Genomic DNA, 26,227 nt, shown 5'->3' on the forward strand with positions numbered 1-26,227 from the left:
CTTCCTTTAAGTTTGAAATTCATTGAATCGTAAAAAAAAAGAAAAAAAAAAGAAAAGAAGAAAGATTCCAAAAGTCTTCAGCACATTATCCTGTACATTCCCAAATCAACTAATTCATCATTATCTTTGCACAAAGTAACCAACATCATTATGGGATACCTTGTTCTTCCATACACACTTGAAATATGTTTTATAGAATAACCCCAACAGTAACATCAGCAGCCTTCCTATTCTCCCTCTCCTCATACGCTTATGTTGGTAAGGCAGTCTGCATGCTGGGAAAGCTGGAGGCGTTGACAGATGTCTAAGGCAGCCAATAAACAGAGAAACAAAAAATTGTTCACACTTCCACCTTTGAAGTGCAGAGGAACCAGACATGAACTGGCCAACCTACCTGCAGGTCAAACCCACCTCAAAAACCAGTCCAGTCACAACTGCACAGGCTTCTTTCACAGAACATTTAGTGTCATTGTGGGGTAGCTAGGTTTGCCTCCAAGTATACAAGTGCGTAATAACACTTGGGGGGGGGGGATGTTTGAAGGTTTGGAGCGGAGAGTGAATGTAGGAGTAGCTCGAAACAGGTGGGGCCTACTCGAAGGTCCAGACCTCCACACTGTGGATGTTGAAGTCCTGCTGGGCGGAGAGCGGCTGGTTGTTGAAGGTGGCACATTTGGTGGTGGTGCCTCGGTACAGCTCAGCGTCCAGCCACAGACCCAGCTGACCACTGAAGAGAAGAGAGGGCAGAGAGTTAGAAAAAAAGGTGGACATTATGATGTTATGCAGCTCATCCTCCCTACCTGTATACAAAAGTAAACTTTTTTTTTTTTTTAGGCATTGATTTATAGGACAGCTAAAGACATGAAAGGGGGGGGGGAGAGAGAGAGAGAGAGAGAGAGAGAGAGAGAGAGAGAGAGAGAGAGAGAGAGAGAGAGAGAGAGAGAGAGAGAGAGAGAATGACATGCAGCAAAGGGCCAGAGGTTGGAGTCGAACCCACGGCCGCTGCGTTGAGGAGTAAACCTCTGTGTATATGGGCAGGTGAGCTACCCAGACGCCCTACAAAAGAAAACTTAAGAGAAATTGTGCTCAGTGGCTATCTAGCCTCCTGACTGGCTAGTATTGAAAATATTTTTTTATTATCTAAATCTCCTACCCTTTTGATATTTTATTCTTTTATTGTCCTTGTTTTGTTTTTGTTTTTTTATCTACACCAAATTGAGTTTAAGCCTGTAATTATTTTTGTCATTCCATTTTAGCCATATTGAGTTTTAGTTGTAGTTATGTCCTACTTTTTGTTTGTATTGTAAATTAAGTTTTAGTGACCTGGTGAGGTTTCACTTTAAGCCACCCGGGTTTCGGACCTCTCCAGCTCACACTCTTTGTCTTTCCATGTGAAAGACATACTGTATGTTGTGATTTATGCTGTATACTGTTTTGTATGAATGTGTGTAAACCAATAAACCAAACTAAACCAAACAACACCACATCATGGCAAACAATGGGTTTAGACTGTTGATATACAGCTGTGCTTGGTCACAGAAAAACACATTAAACAAAGCTAGTCATTTGCCACTTACCCTCCTCCTCCCATCTGCAGAGAATCAGTATTGCCCTTCACAAAGTAAGAATTCTCCCCCGTCCAGCGGTACACCTGAAAAATAAAAAAACGACAGCAAACAATGTCTGAAATTGCCATTCGTGGAATAAAACTAAATACCCAAACGGAGTTCTTAAGTTAACTTAATGCAAACCTTGATCTCAGGACAGAAGCTGTAGAGGAATGTCTCTCCTGTGCCGTAGCAGTGTTCGCTCACTCTGAAGGGATCAGTCGAGAAAGCCCCAAATATCTGTGGTGAGAGTCAGAATCAGTTGGAGGATGAAAAAACTTTCTATAATAATGATCAACTGAACTGTTTGAACTAGTAGTTAAAACCCTCATTTGAAGTTTTATGGCTGTAGGAAAATTTAAATTAGCCTGAAACCATAAGTGTTTTTTTTTGTTGTTTTTTTTTAAAATCATACACACAGGGGCCATAAACTAATTGTTAAAAATGCCAAATGTAAAACCAAAATAAAAAAAGAATTATGTTGCTCTGGGGAGTTGTGACTTACTCATTCATGACTGGGTTGAGGATGTGCATGGATAAATAATGCTGCCTCGACAGCATTCAAAAGAAAAGTGGGAAACAGCCACAGACATTTTTAAAGAAAAGTTTAATTTCAATTTGAATCCCGTGTAATATAAGAAAGACTCCAACTACACAATTTTGAAACAACATGGACGCTACAAAGCAAGCAAGCAAACAACACGTCGAAAGCTGTTCCCAGTAATTGCGTAACGAAGAGCAAAGGAAATGGATCAGATGAGCCATGAAATAGGATCTGAAACTAATTTTTCTGATTATTCCGACACCACATGAATGAAATATCTCGCAATGTTAACGAAAGTAAAAATCCACCCTGGTGTATCTGGCCCGTGATTTGGATCTGCTCCAAAATGTAACGGGTTCTTTCATGGCCAATGTTTCACCCTTCCATCAAGTGTCATGAAAGTCGGGCCGAAGTTTTTCTGTAATTCTGCCGACAGTCAAACACACCGAGCTGACAACGCGACCTCCTTGGCAGAGGTAATACATATGTTAACCCCATTCATTTACATACAGTACATTCCTTTGGACAGTTATCTACCTGGTTATCCATATCTTTAATGACCAGCAACACAGGACTGTCCACATCTGCCAGGCTCCTGTACAGAGTCTTCAGGCTGGTCCCATGTTTCACAGTGCTGTAGGCCAGTCTCCAGGGGTAAATCTGCACACGCGCGGGCAAGCGACAGGCAAGCTGGAGGGCGAACACATTGTCAGTTTGTGGGGCGTACTGATAAGTATGTTGCATATTTCTTTCTCAAAGTTTTCTTGCCGGTAACTGGATTATTTTAATGCGGTTCGTAGCCCAGAGGCAAGAAACTGGTTAAAAAAGAAAAATGACCTTCTCAATGTGTGTGTCCTGCAGCACATCACTGGCATCACTGAGCATGGGCAGCGCATCCACTGGCAATTCTCCGTCACAGCTGCTGAAACTCTGCCTACGCTTCGCCTCGTCAATGGTGATGATCTTAAAACGAAACAAGCGTAATAAGCAAGTCAACAATAAAAGATAAATTAGTCAGTCATAAATGAAGCTCATTTCAAAACGTCAAAGTGCCACGTGCAAAAAAACATGGTATTATTGTTTAGGACTGTATTAGAATTGTAAGCGAACACCCTATTATAGTGTTCATTCTGTGACGTAAATAGAAGGAAGCAAGTGTGTTGCCTGCTTTTCCACTGAGCTTACCTCCCAGCTGCAAGATGCAGGGTCACTGAAGAAGTTGTCAATCATGTCCAGCTCATCTTTCTCCACCACAACAAAGCCCTGCTCCCGAGCCTCCTTCCCGTACACATGCGGAGACCACTGGACGAAAAATGCATACAGATGGTCCACCCTGGAACAGACACAGACACAGACACACACAGTATATTAGATTGAAAGCACACTGCTAGCTTACACATATTGTAGTTCAAGACAAGGGACGAGGATCATCTATCGGCGTCTCACCTTTCTTGTGGCACAGCAAACCAGTACTCTGGCTGTTTGCCCCGGCCCCCAAATGAGTAGGCGGGACTAGAGGTCATCCCGGTGGCAAAGGACTTCCTCATTGGCTTTCCCACTTTGAAGCATAGGAACATAGGTGGGATTTTACTCTTCTCCTCGGATGAAGAAAGCATGTCTATAGAGAATGGGCAAATTTAAAAAACAGAGGAAGAGATTTTGATTAGTTTAACGCTACACTATTGTAGCCCCCATCGTTGCCACACCTGGAGTCGCCAAAGTCTGAAATGTTCATATTCTACACAAAGAGGCTTTAAGAAATCCAAAGAGAAGATCTGGGGACACATCAGGGAGAGTACATTTTTCGACATTTAACATATAAAATGTCCAATAGCTACAACAATTGTGACAATCTACCTATGGGTTTAATATCTAGTTTATAATTCCTACCTTCTATTGGAGCCTGCACCCTCTCCAGCAGCCATGACTTCACTTCTGCCTCATAGCTTTTCTTCCGAGTCTCCTCCTCACTGAGTTCAGCCCCACCTGCTGGTCTGTCTGGGCTTTGTCTCTTAGGACTCGAGTCCCCACCAACCTCGGAAGCCTCCTTCAGACTAAATTCCCTGTTTTGGTCCACTGGTGCGCCGATTATTTTATCATTTAGCAGCTCTTCGGTCCCTTTAGGTGTGATATCTTTGGTTTCCTCTTGGTTTACTGGTTTGTGACGCGAGTCACCCTGTTTTTTAGTCTCTGAAGAGAATTGTATTGACTCTCCATCCTCAATAGAGTTGTTCTGAGCTACGCCCTCATCCTCTTCATCATCTAGCTTTACTTTAGTTTGACCAAGAATCGACTTGTCCTGAAAGTGTGCCCGGCCTGGGCGGCTGGGTCCGAGTTCCTGTTGGTCCCTGCTGACAGTGCTGAGTGTTTTGGACATCCCCTCTGTCTCTTCAATGCTCCCGTTGACAGTTGGCTCCAACTCTGTGAAGCCTTCGTCTGACGGAGACTTCTCTGTCTGCTCGCCCTCTGTGCTCGCTGGTATTAAGATAAAACAGTTTTTTGTTTTTAAAGACTACTAAGAGATTTTCATTTCCAATCACGTTTATGGATTAATTATTTGGTTTGTACAATCAACGGCCATCACAATTACCCTACCGACAGTCGAAACCCAGAGTTACTCAGTTTACTATCATAGAAGACAAAAAAAATAAAAAAAATCACATCTGAGAAGCTGGACTCAGCGTCAATAAGTTTTAGCTTGTTGAAGATTAAGCCTCAATTGTCAGTAAATTGATATGAAAAATACATTTTAACTTTTAAATTTTAAAAAAGTGTCGACTAAAAGAGAAATAAATAAGGGTGAGGGTATTTGCACCCCTGGTACAAATAGCAGTGTATGCTATTCGTACCCTGGTGCAATTAGAAGTGCTATTCGTACCCTGGTGAAATTAGAAGTGCTATTCGTACCCTGGTGAAATTAGAAATGAATGCTATTCGTACCCCGCCGGTGCACACAGCAATGTGTTCCATTAATACCCCGTCTGGTACAAATATCAATGTATGCTATTTGCACCCCTGTGCATTTATAGTACCTTGGCATATATTTACACACAGTTAGCCATACTACTCATATATTACACCTTTTTGGAATATTATCGCCCTGACATTCTTACCCTAACCATAACCAGTCCCACTCCTCTTGCCTAAACCTAACCAACCCAACCAGAGCAGGCATATTCATGAGTCTTCCCCTACCACCCTGCAAAAAAAAAAAGTCGCGTTCGCGGGCCCGGACTTGCGCAATTGCATGCAAATTATCCAATCCAAAATGAAAAAAACAAAATCGCCTCACCCGGGAATCGAACTCCCAACTCCCAGAACTAAGCTCAGTGTTTATCCACTCACCTAGCAGTTCTTACAGAATGTTGTGCAACTGTTTACCACTTGGTGTCTTCAAGCCTCGGTTACTAGGTAACCATACTGTATACAAAAAATAGGTACTATGGTACTAACTAACAAACTAACGGTTGTATGCTTTCACTGAAGACAGAAAGCGCAACTGTAGTATCCATTTTCCGCTAGAAATTCAATTGTTGTAAACTTTAGAGACAAAACTTTCCTAATATGCCAGTTTCTGCGGTCATGGAAGATGAACGTCCGCCATGATTTCGGTGCACGCGAGCAACGTTTTTTTGTTGTTCCGTCACAGGGTGTGAATAGCTCAGCTGTGTGGCCGAGGCTATTCGTACCGGGGGTGCAAATAGACTCTCCGAATAAATAAATACAAATTTGATCAGTGAGCTGAATTTGAAAATTCACTAGACACTTTAATTCATAAAAAAACCCAATAAAAAACAACCCCAAATAGTTGCTGGTTGTGGAGAGTAAAACAGATAAGACTAAAAAGTCATAACCCAGAGTTACCACCATTAGGAGTGAGTTCATTCACTGCTGAGATTAAGAAAAAGGATCATTTTGAGACTTGGACTCCCGAGAGCCAAATACAGTCGACATTGGATGACATGATGAGGTTACCGGTTTCTGACAGGGTTGATTCGATGTCGTCCAAGACGATTGGTCGCTTTGGATCAAGAGCTTCATAGCGGCTGAAAGGGTTTAGATCTCGCTCCGACGGCAGTTGCTCCCACTCGCCGGGCCTGTACACAGGACACAAATCCTGGGGTAGGTCTCTGTGGGGTCACGGGGCATCACACATACCGCACCGCAAACCAGGATGAAAATGAAAAGAGAAAAAAAAAAGAAGAAAAGGTCCAAACAGAAATTATAAATGACCAAAATGACAAAACTAAAATAACACATGTAATGTGAAACAGCAAATGAATCAAAAATAAAAAGAAGATTAATGAAGAACAAATCAAAAACTGGAATCGGAGAGTCTTATAAACCCACTAGTAGACAAGATCCAGTGGAAACAAAGGTACTTGATAAAAAAAAGGATGTGTTAAAGAGGCAAACGTGAAAAGTCCTGTGAAACGAAAGGACTTTTTGTACAGGTTAAGTCTTGAGAAGAACAAGAAAAACTGTAAACTGGAAGGAGGAACAAGAAAGGAGGAATCGGAGCAGAGGGCTGAAAGAAGAACCTTTACAAAAGAGGGAAATTTAAGAAAGCGAGACGGTTCAGAGCTCTTACGATGGCAGAGCATCTTTGAGCTTCATGCGCGACACGTCGTCATACAGCGCCACGGAGACCACCTCCTCCATGGGGCAGATCAGGCCGTACTCCTCGCAGCCGAGCTCGATCACCAGGGGGTCCGACTTGTGGGGGTCAAACATGATGTTGTTGGGGGTGACAATCAGCACGCCTCCCACCACTCCCTGCAATGATGAAATAACACAGGCAGTGCTGAGCGGGAGGGGTGGGGGGGTTGGGGGGCAACAACACCACAGCTGGATCGAAAACACCAAAATACAAAATAACAGAGTGGTAGCCGCTGATAGGTACTGTTTTGTTGAGTATATAAAATGTCGGGAAAATCTAATCTCATATTACCAGAGTCATTAAGGAAACTAATAGTTTCAGCATCCATTTCCAAGGTTTCTTACCATGCCGTCAGTAAAATATTTGCAGCTCATCTTGATGAATTTAACCGTTGCCGGGCTCTCGTCCTCGGAGTTTGGGGAGAGCTCACGCCGGAGGGACTTTGCTGACATGCAGTTTGAAACGCCGCCCTGAAGGAAGTTAAGAGGACCTGATCAGAGACCTGAATGTTATGCTTGGGTTTAGTGCAGCTTGTTTTGAAGAGTATAATCACCGTGTGGTTTCAGCTCTCATGCTAACTGTCAAATGCTGGAAGATTAAATCAACTTCCATTGCAAAATATTCAGTCCACGCTGTTTATGCACTCAACAATAGAAACTGCTCACTGAGACCATGGATTATATATTTCTATCAGAAATTGAGTTACGAGAGAATAAAATAACATTTTGTAGCATCAGAGCCATTATTTGACTTAACCCTCTGAGGACGAAAGACGCACCGGCGCGTCCAAACGATGTTTGACAAAACTCATACTCTAAAAGCAATATTAAAAAATTTCATTTCAGACGTTTATTTACTATTTTAATCATGTATAACCTAAGACTTTGGTAAACTCATTTCACCGAAACAATTAATACAACACATCATACTTTAACGTTTGTTTTCAAAAGAGATTTGAGGAATTTCAAAAAGCTAACATCAACGTTTCAGCTTTAGCGCCAAATTATCGCTCTACACTTTGCTCTAGAAAAAAAATTGGGCGTCCCTATACGGAAAGCTGAACATTTTGATATGTAACACATGGGGTTAAGTTTTATGCAAATACCCTTAAAACAGGGGTGTCAAACTCAACTTCACTAAGGGCCACACTGGAAAATAAGAATCACATCAAGGGCCAGACATGTTTAGTTTATAATATATGCTTTTATTTAATCAAAAAAGTAAAATATCTTTGACTGTATTATTACATGTGTCATATAGTCTTCTCACTTACAGTTTGGTCGACATAAAGTCCTAAAGAAGTCAAGAAAAAGTTCCTCAGCCTTCATAGAAAAAAAGCGCCCAACAATGTCGGGAAAAGTGACAAAAACTTTGGCAAAAGTGACAACAACGTCGGAAAAAGTTAGAAAAATTAGGTGAGCCAAAATGTATTGTGAACCTAAATTGATATGCGGGCCGGATCATAATCTGCGAGGGGCCGGATTTGGCCCGCGGGCCTTGAGTTTGACACATGTGCCTTAAAAGGTAAATTTAAGAAGCTATGTGAAAATGCCCTTAGGCCTCACAGTTAGAGAGCCAGTGTAGATCGACCATTTTGGACAAAGCTTGAAAACACACAAAAGAAGCGGTTATATTATCTAATTAACCAATGTGTAACTCCTACGACAATTGGTGGAAGACAGAAAACCTATTTAACACATTTGTTTCCTGAATGGCTACTGTAAACTACTGCACAATGTACTCTGAGCAACATAAAAAAAGTCCTTCCTACTTACATGGGATGCTTTCTCTGATAAGCCATTTGTAAAGGAGGGCTCAGAGGAACTCAGAGACCTTAGGTCAGTTTCTGACACATCGGGGACAAACAGCTTCTGTATTTATTAAGATGGACAGGAGATGGTTAGCCGGTCAGAGGAATAATGAGGGAAGTGAAGCAGTGGTTGGGGTTACTGCCGAGGTTCTCACCTGACCGGGGTAGACACTGCGAGAGAAGAGCTTGTTCAGCTGGACCAGTTTGTTTGGGGTGATGTTGAACTTGAGTGCGATGCTGATGAGGGAGTCATCAGGTCCCACCTGTAACAAGAGTGTTTTTTAAAAAGCACACAAGTCAAAATACTATCTAAAATTAATACAATCTATAACCTTTCTGTTAATAAGTCAGAATGTTATTTTGATTTGTTTTCACTTAGTTTGACTCACGATGAAATCCACTGTCCCTGGTGGCCTCTTCTTCTCCCTCTTTGCCTGATTCTTACTTTTACCGTCATCGTCTAGAAGGGAAACAGAAAATGAGAAAAGGTTTTTGCAGATTTGGGGTGACCTCTAGCTCACCCGTAGAGTGTGCGCGCCCCCCCCCCCCCATGTAGGCTGAGTCCTTTGCTAGTGGCCCGGGGTTCAAATCTGACCTGCGTCCCTCTGCTGCGTGTCATCCCCTCTCGCTCCCTCCTTTCCCGTCTATCCACTGTCACTATCTAATAAAGTGAAAAGCTCAAAAAATGAACTTAATTTTTTTTGCAGACTGAGGACAATTAAAAAAACGGACAATAATCTCATATTGATAAAAAAAAAAAACACAATTATTCTTGTAAGAGATGAATATAAGGTCTAATTCTGTCCATCTCATACCGTTTAGGTTGATTACAGATATATTTTAGTTTCTACCATAAACCGTAAAAATGAAAACCCCATCGGATGAGGGCGGTGCAAAGAAATACCCCAACAAAGACTTCTAAGTATCCTGTGCTTAATTGCCTTTTGAGTCAGTACCAGTGCTTGTTTGTCCCCTATCATTAGCCAGCCTTAAAACACTGCCCCACGCATGCTGAAGCAGTTATCATAAACACAATCTGACCCTTGTAGTAGACAAGGTCCACAGTCAGCATTTTCTTCTTGCCAAGAACACAGACGCTATTAGTGTACCACTCCCTGAATGCTAAATTACACTGCTGCCTCCTCCATGGAAACAGAGAGTATGACTAAGCATTATACAGCCAGACTCTCGACTGTACAGCGCATCAAAAACAAAAGCGATGGCACTTCTGGGAACACTGTCGCTTATTCGTTGAATTTATACTGGGCTGTGAATATACTACGAAGCCTTGCAAGCTATGGACTTTTAGCTGAAAGTGCATATGACCTAAAGAGTTATGTTTGCCTGTTAAACCACAGAGCATCATGTTTTGATTTGATGGGCTGCAGGTAACAATGTTGAGGTCTTATTAAAACACATACTGCAGAGTTTACACAGCTGGCTGACCCACTGCACGCATGACTGAAGTCCAATACCACTTTCAATAAGGAGTTGGTGATGATTTATGCTTTAACACATGATAGCATGATGCTCATAATGTAGCATACACTGAAGACAAAATGCAAGTTAGATTATGTTTATTGTTAAGGCAAATATGAAGTTATAGATTTGTTCTGACAATTCCCCTAAACTGACGTTGGTCCATCACAAATCATTTACTTTTGTCATTGTCAATGTACACACTGAGTTCAATAGCCCAACGATACAATGTAGTTGATTATTATGATTGGTGTATTTCAGCAAATTTCTCCTGTTTGAAATAAATCCTCAAAAACCATGAAAAAATAATTTATTTTAGATTTAAGAGTCATATTAATGGCAAAGATGCTTCCATCATAAATAGGTTTTTATGTCATTTTTAAGGAGAACTTAAAAGGCATCATAGCATTTCTATTGTGATTTAACCCTCGCACCAACTCTCAGTACTCTCAAACTTTGTGAGTACAGCGCCTTAAGTGTAATCGCCAACTGTAAAACAGTACAGGATGAAAGGTTATGCAACTTCCTGTTTACAACTGCTGAGGCTGTTCCCATCAATTTACAGAGGGCAAAAAAAAAAGAAGAAAGAAAAAAGGCTGAATACTACTTTTGGATTAGTAGGATTACCAGTTCTCGAGGTGTCCGTGTATTTACACACTGCAAATCTTCTGGGAGTTTTTGATACAGGTCTTACCCGAGCCTGCAGGTGGCTTTTCTGTTATTTTCTGGAGGTCTTTCTTCCTGTTGGGGTCGCTGTCATTTGGGATGTCTGGACAGGAAATTATCCCCGGGTTCTGCTCAGCCACATTCTTCTCGGACTGGCTCTGCTTGAGCTGTCTCCGCCTCTTCAGCCTGATGGGACACCAGAGGAGATGGACATATATATTTAATAGAAGTAAAAATCCAGAAAGCACAGGCGTGTAAACGGCCATTTGACCACATTTGTTAAACTTACGCCATGGCAAATCTTTCTTGGTTGGGATCAATGTACAGCTTGTATGAACATGTGGCAGGCATATAGCTGACCCATTTTAATGCTATAGTTAATGACCTTTCCATAATAAAATATCAACTTGTTATTTTTTACCAGTGTTGCAGTTGACTCCCAGCGGCAGCACATGCTTGTTAGTTATCTAATGTCATCAAAACTTTGGTTTTAAATTCAGACGTGTTGTCCAGATTCTGCTTTTGTGCTCAAAAGGTATTAGATTGAGCTTTAACTTTTCTATCGCTTTGCTTTGCTGCGTCAGCTGTATTTTCCTCACAGGCTTTGCTTTCCCCCTGTTTAATCATTGATAGGGAGGCAATGATGTAATGGCATCTCGAGACCCTGTTGGGGTTTATTAAGGGGGGAAACTGCAGTGCAGTGTAACCACCGGTTAGCGGTGCACTTAAGGATAGTGCAAGCCATATGAGCCCCGCTGAAACCTTAAAGTGTGGATATGAGTATGTTAAGAACAAAGACCAAATTGATTTATCATAAGCTTTGAGTGATAGGCGCAGTGTTGCCCTGCAAAGCCCCGGCCGGGCAAAGGAAGAATAAAAGAAAAGAGAAGCGTTTTAAGTGTTCTAGTGCCTTTATGGAAAGGCAAGAGTGGGTCGATGAGGCTGCAGACAGACACAGTTCAGGACTCTCCCATTGTCTGGAGGTCTCTCTTCTCTCTTAATAAAAAGAGACAGCACACATCTTGTAGTGAACTAAAAAGTCTAACAGCACAGTCTCAACAGCCCCGTCTGTTTCACTCTGGGGCATTTGGCAGAGTATCTCTCGAGCCATCAGTTTAAGATTGGCGCCATTCTTGTCCCCCCTCTAACCTTCAATTATCAAGTGAAAAATGAAAAAAAACAAAAAAAAAAAAACAAACACACACCAAATCACTAATAACATAAATAATCACACTCAAGACAATAGGCACATATAGTAGCAATAATCATTGGATTCTTTTTTGCAAAATGGATGTTTACGTGATCTGAGATTATTTTTATTTCTTGTTTTACCTGTCAAATGAATTGTTTTCATGTTTTGTGTGTGTGTGTGTGTGTGTGTGTGTGTGTGTGTGTGTGTGTGTGTGTGTGTGTGTGTGTGTGATGTGTATATATATATATATATATATATATATATATATATATATGTGTAGTTTTGATATAGTCTTATTATCGGATGCAATGTTGATGTTGTTACTTTACCGTTTACTGTATTAAATCTAAGGGCAAACATTGTTGACTGTATGCATTTTACTTAAAAATGGATCCCAGGAAGAGTAGATGTTGCCATGGGAACAACTAGTGTGGATTCCCGAAAAATTGATAAACTACAAACTTGGACTCCAAAACATTAATATAGCCTAGTCGTTTTTAGGAAAATTCCTGTTTTACTTTTGACTTCGTGTTTGCTGTTGATTTGCTGGAAAATAAGTTCTCTAGCGGACCAGTAGCTTTTCCTTCAGGGAATTTCTGTATTGCAATACTCAATCTACCCCAAACGTTATTGGGGCAAAGAGGCATGACCAAAGCGTGATGAAAATTGTGCATTAGGTGCATGTGGCCTTAGATCAACAATATAGTTTAGTACAACAGCCACAAAACAATGTTGGTGCCATCAGAAAATATAACATTTTCCCACTTTAGTTCACACAGTGTCCCACATATCTTCTGGCAAACACCGGCCAGGATGTCGTGAAAGTTTTCTCAACAGCCATTAAGCTGTGACCAGTGAAATCACCAAGACAACCGTAACTTCATGTGCAGTCTCTCTCCATCTCAGCCATGGATCTCTGTAGCTTCTTTAGAGTTGCCATGAGCCTTTTGGTGCCATCAAGCACAAGTGTTTGTGCACAGCCTGCTCTGAGAAAATGTACAGCTATTGTTAATGCCTGGTCTTATTGTACTTACTGTATGTTCAGTGCCTTTGACTCTTTAGTAAACTTGCTGCAGATTTATGTGCATGCATTTATTTTATGTTTTGTATTACTGCTTGATTTAGATCAGTTGGTTGATATATTTTTTACTTATTAACATTAGAGAGTATTGTTTTCATTTAGTGTCAAACAATTCTGATTACATGTAAAGGCTTTCACTTTTGTAAAACAATCAAACATGAAAAAGTCTATGACGGGTTAGTACTTGTTATTGGCATGTGTTCCACAGTGACTTTTCCTCCATTCGTCAGGAAGCGAGGCAGCATATGGCGCAACTAGCAGGAGAGCTACATGTTATAGCAGTAGCTATGTTGGGAGATAAGGCTGGTTTTCCTTCCTGACATGTTCACTTGCTGTCCACACATGCACGATATAGCTATAGGTCTTTACAGCAAAGGTCTGCATGATGTATTCATATTGCACCTTTCCACTGTTGTTTTGCTGCTCCCTCACACTAGCTGCCACCTTTGCAGGAAAACACCACCTCTGACTCAGCTCACAGCCTGCAATCCTATTACAATCTAATGCACTGCTTCCCTTATAACGAGGGAGCGACTGAAATGTGATGCCATTACAAAATAATATATTAATATTTCCCACATAAGCCAATCAAATCAATAAAACCCAAGATAAATTGCAGGTTTGTACTAGGTTGTCAGCAAAGCCTGAACAAGTAACCTAAGGCATAATAATCAAGAATAATACCCATTAGGCTACGCTGCATTACCTCACAAACCCACACCCTCAACAACTCTGATTTTAACAGCACACTCAGCAGACGACTTCTGCTTATCCATAAATCAACTTGTTTTCCAGGTTTCGGGTACGCTTCGGCCTTAATTCATATATGAGCAATTGTTTGTTCATTTTAGGCATTAAAAAGACTAATAAGTTAGGTTTATGTTTGTGGCGCTATGACATACTGTTTATGTTAAAACTGACCAGGCAAAGATGAGCCCTTTCTTCCTTATGTCTCATCTCGACGTCAGAAAGAAAGGGCTGATCTTTGTTCATAACCCGCGGATTTCTTGTCAGTCTATGCACCTTAGCTGTGATAAGCCTCTTTCCATGCACTTCCTGCTATCAGTTTACACAATGCTGCCAAAATTCAATTTTACAGTCCATATCATCGGCGTGGGTCAAGAAACTCTGACGCATGATTCGGATAGGAGGCTGTATCTGCTGGGTGTAGCTCAGAGACAGGTGACTTAACAGTGTGGATCTATGATTCAATAAAAGCCACAATGTCACTTCCAACATGCATGAAATTTATTTTGGACTTTACATTCCAGCATGTGATACTTGGGCTGAGAGACATACTGTAGATATACACATCACAGGAGCCAAAACACTTCCTTTTAACAGATTTATATTATAATATCTGTTTGTTTGGATAAAAAAAAACTTGCTTATCATTCATTGAACTTAAATACTTAATATCTAGACTCTAATTATTAATTTAATTAATGATTTTCTCTTTAATCGTACCCTGCAGGTTAGCTTTAACAGTTATTTCCTCCCCTAAGTCTATCAATACAGGGCCCCACAGGGCTGCGTTTTGTCTCCCATACTGTAAACTAGGGGTGTCTTCACTGGTCTCCCTATTTAATTTGATTATCCTGTCAACGATTCGAAATCCCGATGCGCCACTTCCTCAAATTTATTATATATTGCTACACATGGTTTTCATCAACAAATTCAAGCCGTCAGATATATATGAACTCCCCTTTTTATTGCATCTGCTCTTAAAAACAGACAACAGACAAAAGGTTAAAACAAAAAAAAGCAGCGACCGGAAAATCAACAAGAAACGTCAGTAGACAATAATCGATTATTGCCTGTCACTGCATCGATGCAGAATCATCCACGTCCACATCGCGATGCACCGATGCCATGATTAATTTCGACACCCCTACTGTACATAAGTGTTGAGCTTCAGTCTACACTTACACCTTTTTTAAGTATCAGATGTTTTTAAGTATGCAGATGATACAGCCTTGGTGGGGCTCCTAAAGCGTGATAACTAATTCTTGGGTGGTTTTGAGGAAGAGGTAGGGGACTTCACTAAATGGTGTTCTGACAATTTCCTTGAGCTCAATGTGACTAAAACAAAAGAAATGGTCATAGGTTTTGGACGTAGTAGAGGAGAAATCCCGCTCACCAAGGTTTACTATGAACCCATTCAAAAGAGTTTACACTTACAGATAGTTAAGGGATAGAGACTGATGTATGTGCCATTGCAAAGGTAAAAAAAACTGCAACTGTGAATGTTTTTTTCTTACGGAAACTGTCCAAATTTAATGTGGATCGTTTTGTTTTGCAACTGCTTTACAAGGCTGTCCTACAGAGCATCCTATAAGAACAGCCAGGTTTAGCAAATATTTGTTCCTTCAGCAATTAGAATGATAAATGAGAGAGACAAACAAAAACATAGGCTGTGATGGTATTTTGCTCATGGCTATGAGGAATGGTAATCTGTACGCAATATTTGTATGGTGCAATATATATATTTATTAATGAATGGATTATAATGCTGATGTATTTTTTGTGTATTTTGTGTGTGTGTCAGCATACGCTAGAGTGAGGGTACTTGGAAGTGCTGTGTGTGTGCACATACGTGCGAGTGTGTGTCTGTGGGAGTGTATATCAGAGCGAGGGTGTTTGGAAATGTGAGACCTGTGTGAGTGTGTGCATATAAGGGTGTGTGTGGGGGGGGGGGGGGAATGGAATCCCATATTGAATATTTGTTTTTATGACTGTTTTGTGTATCTGCACCTTGACCACCATTTGGGATAATAAAGTTTACCTTGACCTACTCATTCATTAGTTTATGACAGATTCAATGTACCACCTCGAGATTAAAGCAATTTGTCATAAGACACATGCTAAAGAAACATGCTAAATGTTGGAGCTTAAAAATCAGTTTTGCTGCAGGAAAAATACCTAAATTACATGCAAATGACACAAATTCAAAACTAACACACACACACCCTTACCTGGCAAAATATCCCGGCTTCCTGTCTCTCTTTTCCATCGGGCCAGGGTCCTAAATCTGCATGCAGTCAAGCGCATCCATTAAAACATTCACCTTACACATCCACGCCTAGTCAGTGTGTCCAAGCCAGGGGACTTGAGAAGATCACCTCTCACACTTCTTTCTTGTCCTGCAAAGAAAATAAACGAGGGAATTAGCAGCCTCACCGGGTGCCTCACTCAACAACACTCACTACAATGCAAACGCCCAATAACTGATGGTGAAGCCTCAGCAGTGGAGGGCGATGAAAGCACCCCGATAATAAGCATGTGGCATGTCAGGCCACTCAGATGACAATGGCTGACCAATAGGATGGAAAATGCATCACTCTGCTGCAGAGGAGAGACACATCTGCTACTAGTTAATGTCGCCAGAGCAAACATGCGTTTCATTATGTAATTATGCTTCATCACAACAGTGTGTCTATTATCAGCGACATCAGCTTGGGAATCCAGTTGATGTAAACATGCAGACTGGCTACACTCACAGCTAGCTGTAACAACAGGATTAAGCGAAAATGAATCAATAGATTACACGCAGGTCACATATCCTAAAGAACAGAAATCGTGAAACTGCGGTTCATTTATGTGTTGTAGCCTGAAAGCTTAATAACAGGTAACACTAAATAGCTTACCACAAATGAAAGGCTAAAATTGAAGCAACGTTACCCCACCTAGCTACATTCCTCAGTTTGTAGCAGCTTGCTCAATGGGAATTCCTCTTTTGACTCGGACCATTGAACAGATTTCAGCCTCTTCTTAAGGAGCAGCAGTAAACAAAAGACAGATATCCAGTTGTGCTAATGTTAAAGCAATGTGTGCGACCGCCAGGTCTAATGTTAAGCAAACACAGGCACAGTGAACATGGTCCAGATATCAAACTGAGTCAACAGCTGATGCTAATTGTGCTAGCTAGCCACTTTGTTTACAAGACAATAGCAACCTGGTGGAGATGGTAAGGATTATTTATTCGGTCCAGGCAGCCACTAGACCTTTCTCTTAAAATAGTTTATTCCTGTTCATGCAAGCTAGCCTAACGCTGACGCCAAACACAACGGCGCATTTAAACGCCAAATCTGACAGAAAAATAAGCAGCTAAATTTACCTTGCGTGCATTCTCCAACAGCTAATGAATCCCCCTTCACTACGCCCTCTGGTGTCATGTGCACTGTAAAAACATGAGCTCACCCATAGCTGTCTTTACCGTTAGCTAGCTAGCTAACGTTAACGCCATCTTAAGTTTTCTTAGGTAGGTTGAGGATTTAATTGTCAGTCGATATTACACTGCACGGTGTAGTTACCGAACATTAACAACAATGGAAATATACACAACAACAGCACATGTGCCATAGAATATATATTTTTCACGTCATAAAGTAAAATTGATATATCATATACTAAAGAAGAATCGGGATATCCGAGCTTGTATCAGTCCCTGGTGGTCTAGTGGTTAGGATTCGGCGCTCTCACCGCCGCGGCCCGGGTTCGATTCCCGGTCAGGGAACTGCCTTTTCTTTCATTCTGACTAAAATCTCTTTATACTCTTCACTCCACCAAGGAGTTAGTGGTTTACCTGGCCGAACCGCAAAAGTGAAATAGCCTGTTAATACACCACAGATTGACCGACACCGTGCACGCATGCCATTTTACTGTAATGGCTAATGGCCAGAAATAAAGTTTTTTTTTTTTTAAATACAATTGGATTACCAACGTTTGTAGTTTATTTTTATTTAATTTTTATCGAAATAACAGCCTAAAATGTGATGCTATTGTCTTTAATGTTTGATAGTCTACCTTTGGGTTTTTGTAATGCCTCTGCTAATTATTTAGTGAGTAATGCGTTGAGATGACGTATGCAGGCTACCACAAGCTGTAACAGGCGAGGGCAGGGTTCTCAACCTTTTTGGCTTTATCAACAATGTGTATAGCCTATGATCTATTAGTGCAGATATGATATTTGAGTGATTTTATTAATAGCTTAACCTGAATAAATGAATTAGCCTAATGCCTGAAACATAATAATAAGTGTTTTTTTGTTGTCGTTTTTTTACCATCTCCAGACGCCTCAGTATTATCTCGTGACCTCTTGGACAGTACCGACTCCCATGCACGTTGGGAAGCCAAGTATAGATAGGGAGCCCAAGTATGAGATACATGCACGTTCACTTGACGTTGCCACAGGAGCTATTTATCATTTAAACCACTTGGAGGCGACAGTTCACAACAAATGGTACAAGAAACAGACGTCTGCAAAATGTGAAAGAGGGCATTTTGTACTAGTCTATAGAACTGTGCAGACACTATACTGTATTGCATGTTAAAAGCATCTATGATAATGTTGAAGAAGATGTTTTCAAAAGGTCAACAATCACTGTGACCTCACAAAACACGTTTTTGGCCATAACTCACACTAATTATTCAAAATGCCAAACCTATGTCTAATAGGGTAAAATGATGAAGTGATGACATTTTATATCGAAAAGGTGCAAAAACAAAGTTCTCGTCATCCTCTCCGTCACTTCCTCCACACTGTCCTTAACAGCTTGTTGACTGCTGACCCCCAGCAAATCACTACAAAAAACAGAGCACTGGCTACAGACTGATGTAAGATCTGCAGGAGCCTGCTGCACACTGAAGGATCTGAATCTCCTCAGGAAGAACAGTCTGCTCTCTGTCCCTTCCTGAAGAGGGCGTCAGTGTTGTGAGTCCAGTCCAGTTTTTTATTGATTTGGACCCCAAGACCACCCTTTTCACTACTACCTCTCCTGGGATGACAACCATGACAGATGGCCTCCTGTCCCTATAGTCCACCACAAGCTTATTGGTTTAGCTGATATTGAGCTTTAGGTGATCATCTGGATCATCTGGAATCATACATGTCAATATAGTGATTACTTCCATTTAGCCAAAAAATACACTTAATATTTTTTCATTAAATTCTAAAGCCTTCACTATGAGTCTGGACAGACATGGATGTAAACTGCAACTTGACTGGTTGGCGGAGGCATACAACCTTGAGACGGTAGGCTACTTCTAGTTTGTTTGTCTTTACTAGTTTAAAAGAACAAAAACAACATTCAAATTGAAATTAAATGTCTAACGTTTTGTATAATTTCTTCAGTTACGTACCACTTCAAGTCCAATATTCATTACAAATTTATAACATTAATTTGAATATAATTTAGATGTAATATAGTGACGATTTCTTGTCACTCTATCCAATAAAGCTTAGTTGAACTGAACCTGCTTGAGATAGCGAGCAATGAGACCGAGATAGTGTGTGTTTGTGGAGCTTGGTTCCAGAGAGCCCTCTAAGGTGGGGAAAGACACAGACCCTGGCTGCAGGCGTTCTGATTGGACGTGGCAGGAGTTAACCAGTTCCTGGCTGGCTATGTATCTTGGCACTTATTTTGACAGGCGCTATCATTGTGAGAGAGGAGATAAGTTGTCTTAGGGATCGCCATGGCGCCGGTGTGTCCCTCCTCCATCCTGTAGTGCTACTCTCCACCCCCTTCTCTCCCTACCCTGCTTGGAGCAAAGGATTGTGGGGGCTTGTTTGGTTGGGAGCAGGGTTTGTGTTGGCAGGGACCCCAGGGCTCTGGGTATCATCGTCCCCCTTCAAGACCATCAAAACCTTCATGTGACTAAACAACGAGACAGCCATGATTACCTCCCAAATGTCGCCGTCCACCTTCTTTAAAATGTTCTCTCTTGCTCTTTGTTCCCTTTCCTCATTTCTAATATTTTCTTCTAGTTTTATATTGCAAAGTTACCCTCGATTTTCTGCTTTTCCTTCCTGGAAGAACAGACACGAAAGCACAAAGATAAAAAAGGAAATCACGTTTTGGCAGACTGAGAATTTTAAGCACAAAAAAAAAAACCAAGGATGAGCTTGAGTAAACTTTTGACTCTTTACTGTGTAATGTTTTCAAGATGTGGCTCTCAGACAGGGCTATATAATCTTAGTCGAAGTCCATCAAAGCTATAGCATCCCTGGTCTCTCTGTCATATAAGATCTGAACAGTACACAGGTAGTCTCATTTCAGCCACTGATATTAGAATTTTTACGGTACTGTCCCATCAGGGCCCACAAACAGCTTGGTAGCATTACAGTGTCTTGTTTTTGTTAATATTACTGCCACACACACGCACGCATGCACGCACGCACGCACACACACACACACACACACACACACACACACACACAAGCACACATGGAAATTTATGTTGCAGAGGATGAACAGAAAATGAGAAAGAGGAAAGGAACTAAATAAAAGATGAAGCACATTTTTAGCACACTGCATGTTTGTATTTGTGTCACTGATGATGCATGTGTTTTTGTATGTACCAACTAATAACACCATATTTAGTCTATATTTACAACTTGTTATAACCACATTTTAATCGTGTCTGGTGTTGGAATAAGATATTTAACTAAAATCCTTTCTCATTTTATCCAGTGTCTTGTTTTGCTTAGTCAGTGCTAATAAAAATACTATCTAGCTTGTATCTTTTTAAACTGTTGTGGTCACAAAGGTCTGACCCAGCACAGGCCTTGGAGAGATTTAAAATCATTTTACTCAGACGTCATACCCTTCTAGCTTAGACTACAAGCACTGATAACTTCAAGTACACCGTGGCAGCAGGAAGCTGCAAAACCTAAATACTGAAAAAGGATATGTCACACAAATGATAATTGATAGGAATTATGAGAGTCGTAATTCATTATAATGAACCAAAGCTGTGAAGAAAATGCAGCAAGAAAATCTTCCATCTCACAATGTCTTTATCTGCGTGTTTATTGGAAGACATAAATACAGACAGATTGTTGTGCAATAAACCAATTAGGACTAGAAATCTTTGAGAGAGAGTTGTTATTTCCCATCAGTATTGAGAGTCCCACTTAAGAACCTTAAGTGTAATATTATGTCAGCTTGCCAATATATTACGCGTTTAGGGTGAAGCGTAAAAGAGGTATTGGGATATGGTTGACACAGCTGACATGACACTTGATTAAAATACTGTTTAATAACAATTATTTTTATATAACATTTCACAAAAACTACACATTGTACATCAAATTACTAAACTTTATGCTAATAACTGAACAACAAAAAAACAAGGAGTTGCTAACAGATGTTTCCTAGCAAATGATTTTAGGTTACAGGTCTTTATAGCTAAAACATTCCCTATGTTTTAAAGGAATGGTTTGCTATTTTGGGAAATACGCTTATTTGCTTCCTTGCCAAGATGAAAAGAACAATACCACTCTCATGTCTGTAAATATGGGAAATATGAAGCTAGATAGCTTAGCTCATCATAAAGACTGGGGGAAACAGCTAGCTAAACTGTAAAATAAAAAAAATAAAAAACCACAATTGTCGTTATTACATGTTTTTATAAATGAGCATGTACATAAGTGATCTTTAGAGCTTCCCCCTTTTTCCAGTCTTTGTGCTAAGCTAAGCTACCCTAACTGGCTGCTGATTGTAACTTCATATCTATCATACAGTATTATTTTCATCTAACTCTTGGCAAGAAAGTGACTGACACTAGGCAGCACGTTACTAAGAACTCAGATTTTAAACGTGTGTATGGCGCAGCAATCGGCAATAGTTTAAATGTAATGCAGACAAATTTATCACTCCTTTGGTGGTCTAGGAGAGTCCAGAGTGAGTGAAAGACCACCTTCTATAGGTTAATGACCCCCTACACACACACACATGCACACACGCGCACACGCACACACACACACACACACACACACACACACACACACACACACACACACACACACACACACTGGCCAATTGCACCAGTAAGTTAACAAAGACAGAGAGAGAATGAAAGTGATGGAGACATGGCTTGAAGCGGCTCCATACTGTATACCATCCAGTGCCACTACACCCACTGTCAATCTGCCAATTCAGCTGAGGCACTGCAGCCATGACCTTTGACCCAGGAACTGAATGGCAGGGGAAAGGTTATCAATGTCAGGCTTTCGTTCTTATAAAGCTAAACGTCCAGACAGTGCAGGAGCCACACCTTGAGGAAGGAGCAGACGGTGTAGGAAACCTGAAGGAGGGATGGACATTACTGTAAGCACAATATCGCCCTCTCAAATGCACGCATGCACACACACACACACACACACACACACACACACGCACGCACGCACGCACGCACGCACGCACACACACACACACACACACACACACACACACACACACACACACACACACACACACACACACACACACACCATGGTAGGGGAGCAAACAGTACATGGTTGTTTACCCTGCTTATCAGTGGTGTTGTAACAAGCAGAGGAACACAGGCTGACCTCAACGCACACATACAAGAAACAAGAAACATCACGGGCAAAAAAGGTCTAAAAATCTAACAGTGTAAAGACATATGTTCATTTTCTGAATTTTATAACCTTCCTTGACATACCACAATTCATGATAACAAAGGTCTATATTCTCACACTTAGGGAAGCCCTGATAATGAGTAGATCATGAACTATTAGCTAACATCACTACTAAATCTCCCTTAGCACTCCTTAACTCTCGTCTGATCTCATCTGCCATAAAAAAAGAGGCTTGTCCTGTACAGTAACCATCTCTTTTCAGAAGAAAAAACACAGTCTCAACTCATAGGTGAAACTATGAGCCCCAGCAAACACTGGCCAATAAATAACAGCTATAAATTCCTATATGAATTGTGACTGTGCCTGCTCATTTATGATTGTGTGATAAGTCAACTTTTCATGTACTGCACAGGTAGTATTCCAGTGAAAGGCAAAAGATATAAGGGCCATGTTGATGGTAACTTGAGTGTGTGCTTACTGAGTGTTTACATGTGTATGCCTTTTGATGTGTGTGTTCTTGTGTGTGTGTGCATGTGTGTGTGTGTGTGTGTGTGTGTATGTATGTGTGTGTGTGTGTGTGTGTGTGCATGCGCTCATACATACACTCCCACTCTCACACTCAGACTCTGGTTAGTCCAAGCCAGCGCCACATCAGTCCATCATCACAGATATGGCTTGTGGTTAGATAGCAGGTCCGGCGGCGCACAAGACATTTTGTCCACTCTGTCATGTTTACTTATAATGATAAGCTTTGATGGATTCCCTGCAAGCTATAGACGCCACAGTGCACAAACACATGCTCAACGATTCACACATGCACAGTACGAGAAAAGCAACAAAAAAAAAAGAGTAAAAAGTAGTAAAAACAAGTTTAAAATATTAGCAATAAAATACCATTAAAATACATTTTAGTATTTATCTTTCACAAAGAACAAAAACAAAGCAAAGGCCTCAGAAGGCTAAATGTCACAAAGGTTGTTCTGTTTTGCACTCATCTTGGAAAGAACAGCTGATGAAAAAGAGTTTAAAATAATTTGCCACTATTGAGATCGGTCAAAGTTGTGTGGGCACAAGAGAAGGCCACCAAGCTGTTAAGTGAAGGGAGTAGATGTGTTTAGAAATGGATTCCTTGTGTGATTTTTAGAAATCTAACAAAGCAGGTCCATGAGAAATATTTTACAAGCTCAAATATTTTTTTATTCTTTCAGCAAAACACCTCGCTATATACTGTGAATTCCCCATTTGTTTTAGTCTAAATCAAAAGCTGCCTTTTGCAGGCTCCATGTTGCACTCTGTGATCTGCTGGTTGGCCTGTACAGTGTTTCCATTGGGTTGGTTTACTTTAGCCTGGCATGTGGCCAGACCACAGACTGGCTCACTACAACTGTTCTGGACCAATTAAAAAGACTAATGAGGCCCGCGCTTATCATGTCACCCAGAGGGCAGAGAGGCGGGCAACCGAGACAGGCAACATGGCCGACCACAAAGAGAGCGGAGGAGACGATACACCGTTGGTTGGAAACTGATCTTATGATGCTTACTGCCTCTGATTGATGACTTGATAATAAAATGCAAAGTAAAAAAAAAACCCCACTTCATTTCTCTTTATGATCCATTTACAATCTCTGTTAATGAATCAATCTGTTCAAACACACTCTTCCCAATAAACACATACATATATAGTATGCAGGCTATGTAACATAAAAATCTTGACTATTGTGCAAAGATCAAAGACGTAGAATCTGTAACGTGGTTTCCTGTTCTCTGCTATCTTGCCACTTTAGATGGAAAATGCAAATTTGGGATACAGAGTGGCATCTGGGTGAATCTGACTTGGGATATACGCAAAACAAAAAACACGTGGCTAGGTGCTGAATGACTGAGAGATCTGTCATCAAGCCCCTCTTTAAGCTTCAATATGGAAATTGCCACCAAGAACACATTAGAAGAAGTGAAAGGTGTTATCATTCAATTTCATGTAAAGTAGCTCAATTTATTCACCCCATTACACTCATCTTTGATGATATTTCAGGACATCGTAGTCAGTTATAATGCAATTGGTTCTGATTTTTGCTTTCTACAGCAAACTTGAGAATGAACTTGCCACAAACTTGTACTGGCCCTGTTGGTGCCATGGCCTACACCGACCACTACAACAACTGCATCTTTAGTCACTTGTGTATTGACTTCAATGTTCTGATCCAACCAAAACAATTTCATAATAATGTCCTCTACATATTTTTCTGTGCACTTGTTGACAATGCCACTATATTACGAATAATTTCTTTATTTTGAACTCATAGAGCATCCACAGCACAAGCTGTTGGGAATTTTAAGAAGAAAAAGCTCATTACTGTAACTGCACAATTTGTATCTGCTGTGGATGATCTTTGACAAGTTGCATTTTATTCTTGTTCCCATGCACAAAACTATTTTTAGAGTGCACCTTAAGTTCACCTTTCGTTTTTTTCCCCTCTTAAATTTGTATAGTTATTTACACCCAAGGACACTGCAGCCACTGGTGAAATTTAGGGAGTGTGTGTCTGACAAAGAGAGTAAGAGAAAATGACAGCGAAAGGTGGAGGAGAAGAAATAAGCAACTCAGAAACAACGGCCTCCTTCTTTCTCTGATTCTTATTTTACATCTCACCCCTCCTCTCGCTCTGTCAAGGCCACTCTTTTCTTCCTCCTACTTGCTCGGCCAAGAAGAGGTCAGAGTAAGTGAGAGAGCAATAGACACACACTGCAACCGTTACAAATCTTCTCCGCCTTATCGAGGACAACACACTGATAAGTGTGTCTCCACTCCCCATCCGACAGATCCATCTCCGAAAACATCTGAGACACACGTACAGTATGTGGAAATATATTTCTGTGTAACTGGCAGATTGATGGTTCAATTCACTCCCATTCTGGTAAATGAGTCAAACCACAGATGAATAGCGGAATAGGGTTGATTTGGGTGGTTTCAGTGGGTATGCTGATGTTAAGGGATGATAATTAACAAGGTTTAGATGACATGAGTTCTGTGTGTGTCTCTGTGAGAGTGTGTTTACACATGTTGGGAGTGCTGCACCTGCAACTAATGATGTGAAACTTGCCAAACTCATCTGCTGCAGGCCTCCACGCTCCACTCACTACCCTCAGATCAACTTGCACCTGTTGACCCATACCAACACACACACACACACACACACACATACACACAAAAAAAAAAAAAAAAAAAAAAAAAAAAAAAAAAAAAAAAAAAAAAAAAAAAAAAAAAAAAAAAAAAAAAAAAAAAAAAACATTTTTTACAAATTATTTTTTTTGGCATGACAACAGCACTTCAACCAGGCTAAGTTTTGCCTCCTTAACCTAGTCACAGGCAATTAATTCCCTGATTTGTCCTCCAGTGAATTCATGTCTCATGGACTAATACCAACCCTGACATCATAATCTGTCAGCTGCACTTCAGCTGCACTTTCTATTATGGAGATACATGGGCTGACAAATGTCAGCTTTATCTTTATATGAAATGACTAATAATATCTGTCATATATAGTTTTATCAGGGTGCTTGGGGAATTGATTTCTTAGGAGTGAGGTTGAAAATGTGTAATTTATACTGCATAAAGGGATTCCCTGAACTTTTTGCACTTTATTTTTGTTCACTGGAAGTCAGTCACTGCTGCGATATTGCAACAAACATGATGGGAGATAACAAAGTTACATTGCTACCTTGGGACATATTTGATGCGAAAGCTATTTTTATGGAAGTGGATGAGAAGATCCTTCTATTGAGATGTTCAGCAGTTGGGAATTTTA

The 26,227-nt window shown here is 40.6% G+C and overlaps 1 protein-coding gene and 1 non-coding gene across 6 annotated transcripts; one reads left to right on the plus strand and one right to left on the minus strand.

Annotated features, from left to right (window-relative positions):
* Positions 1 to 31: 31 nt before the first annotated feature.
* LOC120547084 (nuclear receptor coactivator 7) lies at positions 32 to 17,254 on the minus strand. Of its 5 annotated transcripts, none has more exons than XM_039782492.1 (17): positions 17,154 to 17,254; positions 16,012 to 16,179; positions 10,792 to 10,949; positions 9,008 to 9,078; positions 8,774 to 8,881; positions 8,584 to 8,679; positions 7,153 to 7,278; positions 6,740 to 6,924; positions 6,124 to 6,245; positions 4,039 to 4,623; positions 3,595 to 3,766; positions 3,334 to 3,481; positions 2,986 to 3,111; positions 2,686 to 2,838; positions 1,749 to 1,844; positions 1,575 to 1,648; positions 589 to 724 (listed from the first exon to the last, which is right to left on the minus strand). In XM_039782492.1, the coding sequence occupies exons 2-17, from the start codon at positions 16,047 to 16,049 to the stop codon at positions 589 to 591; spliced, it is 2,394 nt and encodes a 797-aa protein (XP_039638426.1). In that variant the 5' UTR covers positions 16,050 to 16,179; positions 17,154 to 17,254. The 5 variants fall into 5 exon arrangements, with proteins under 5 accessions (XP_039638424.1, XP_039638426.1, XP_039638421.1 ...); XM_039782487.1 differs by having other exon boundaries at positions 6,124 to 6,278; XM_039782488.1 differs by lacking the exon at positions 17,154 to 17,254 and adding an exon at positions 16,723 to 17,076 and having other exon boundaries at positions 6,124 to 6,278.
* Positions 17,255 to 17,480: 226 nt separating this feature from the next.
* trnae-cuc lies at positions 17,481 to 17,552 on the plus strand. The gene has a single exon. It is a non-coding gene; the product is annotated as a tRNA-Glu (tRNA).
* The last annotated feature ends 8,675 nt before the right edge of the window (positions 17,553 to 26,227 follow it).

Source organism: Perca fluviatilis, chromosome 18, assembly GCF_010015445.1.
Source record: "Perca fluviatilis chromosome 18, GENO_Pfluv_1.0, whole genome shotgun sequence".
Taxonomy (NCBI): Eukaryota; Metazoa; Chordata; class Actinopteri; order Perciformes; family Percidae; genus Perca; species Perca fluviatilis.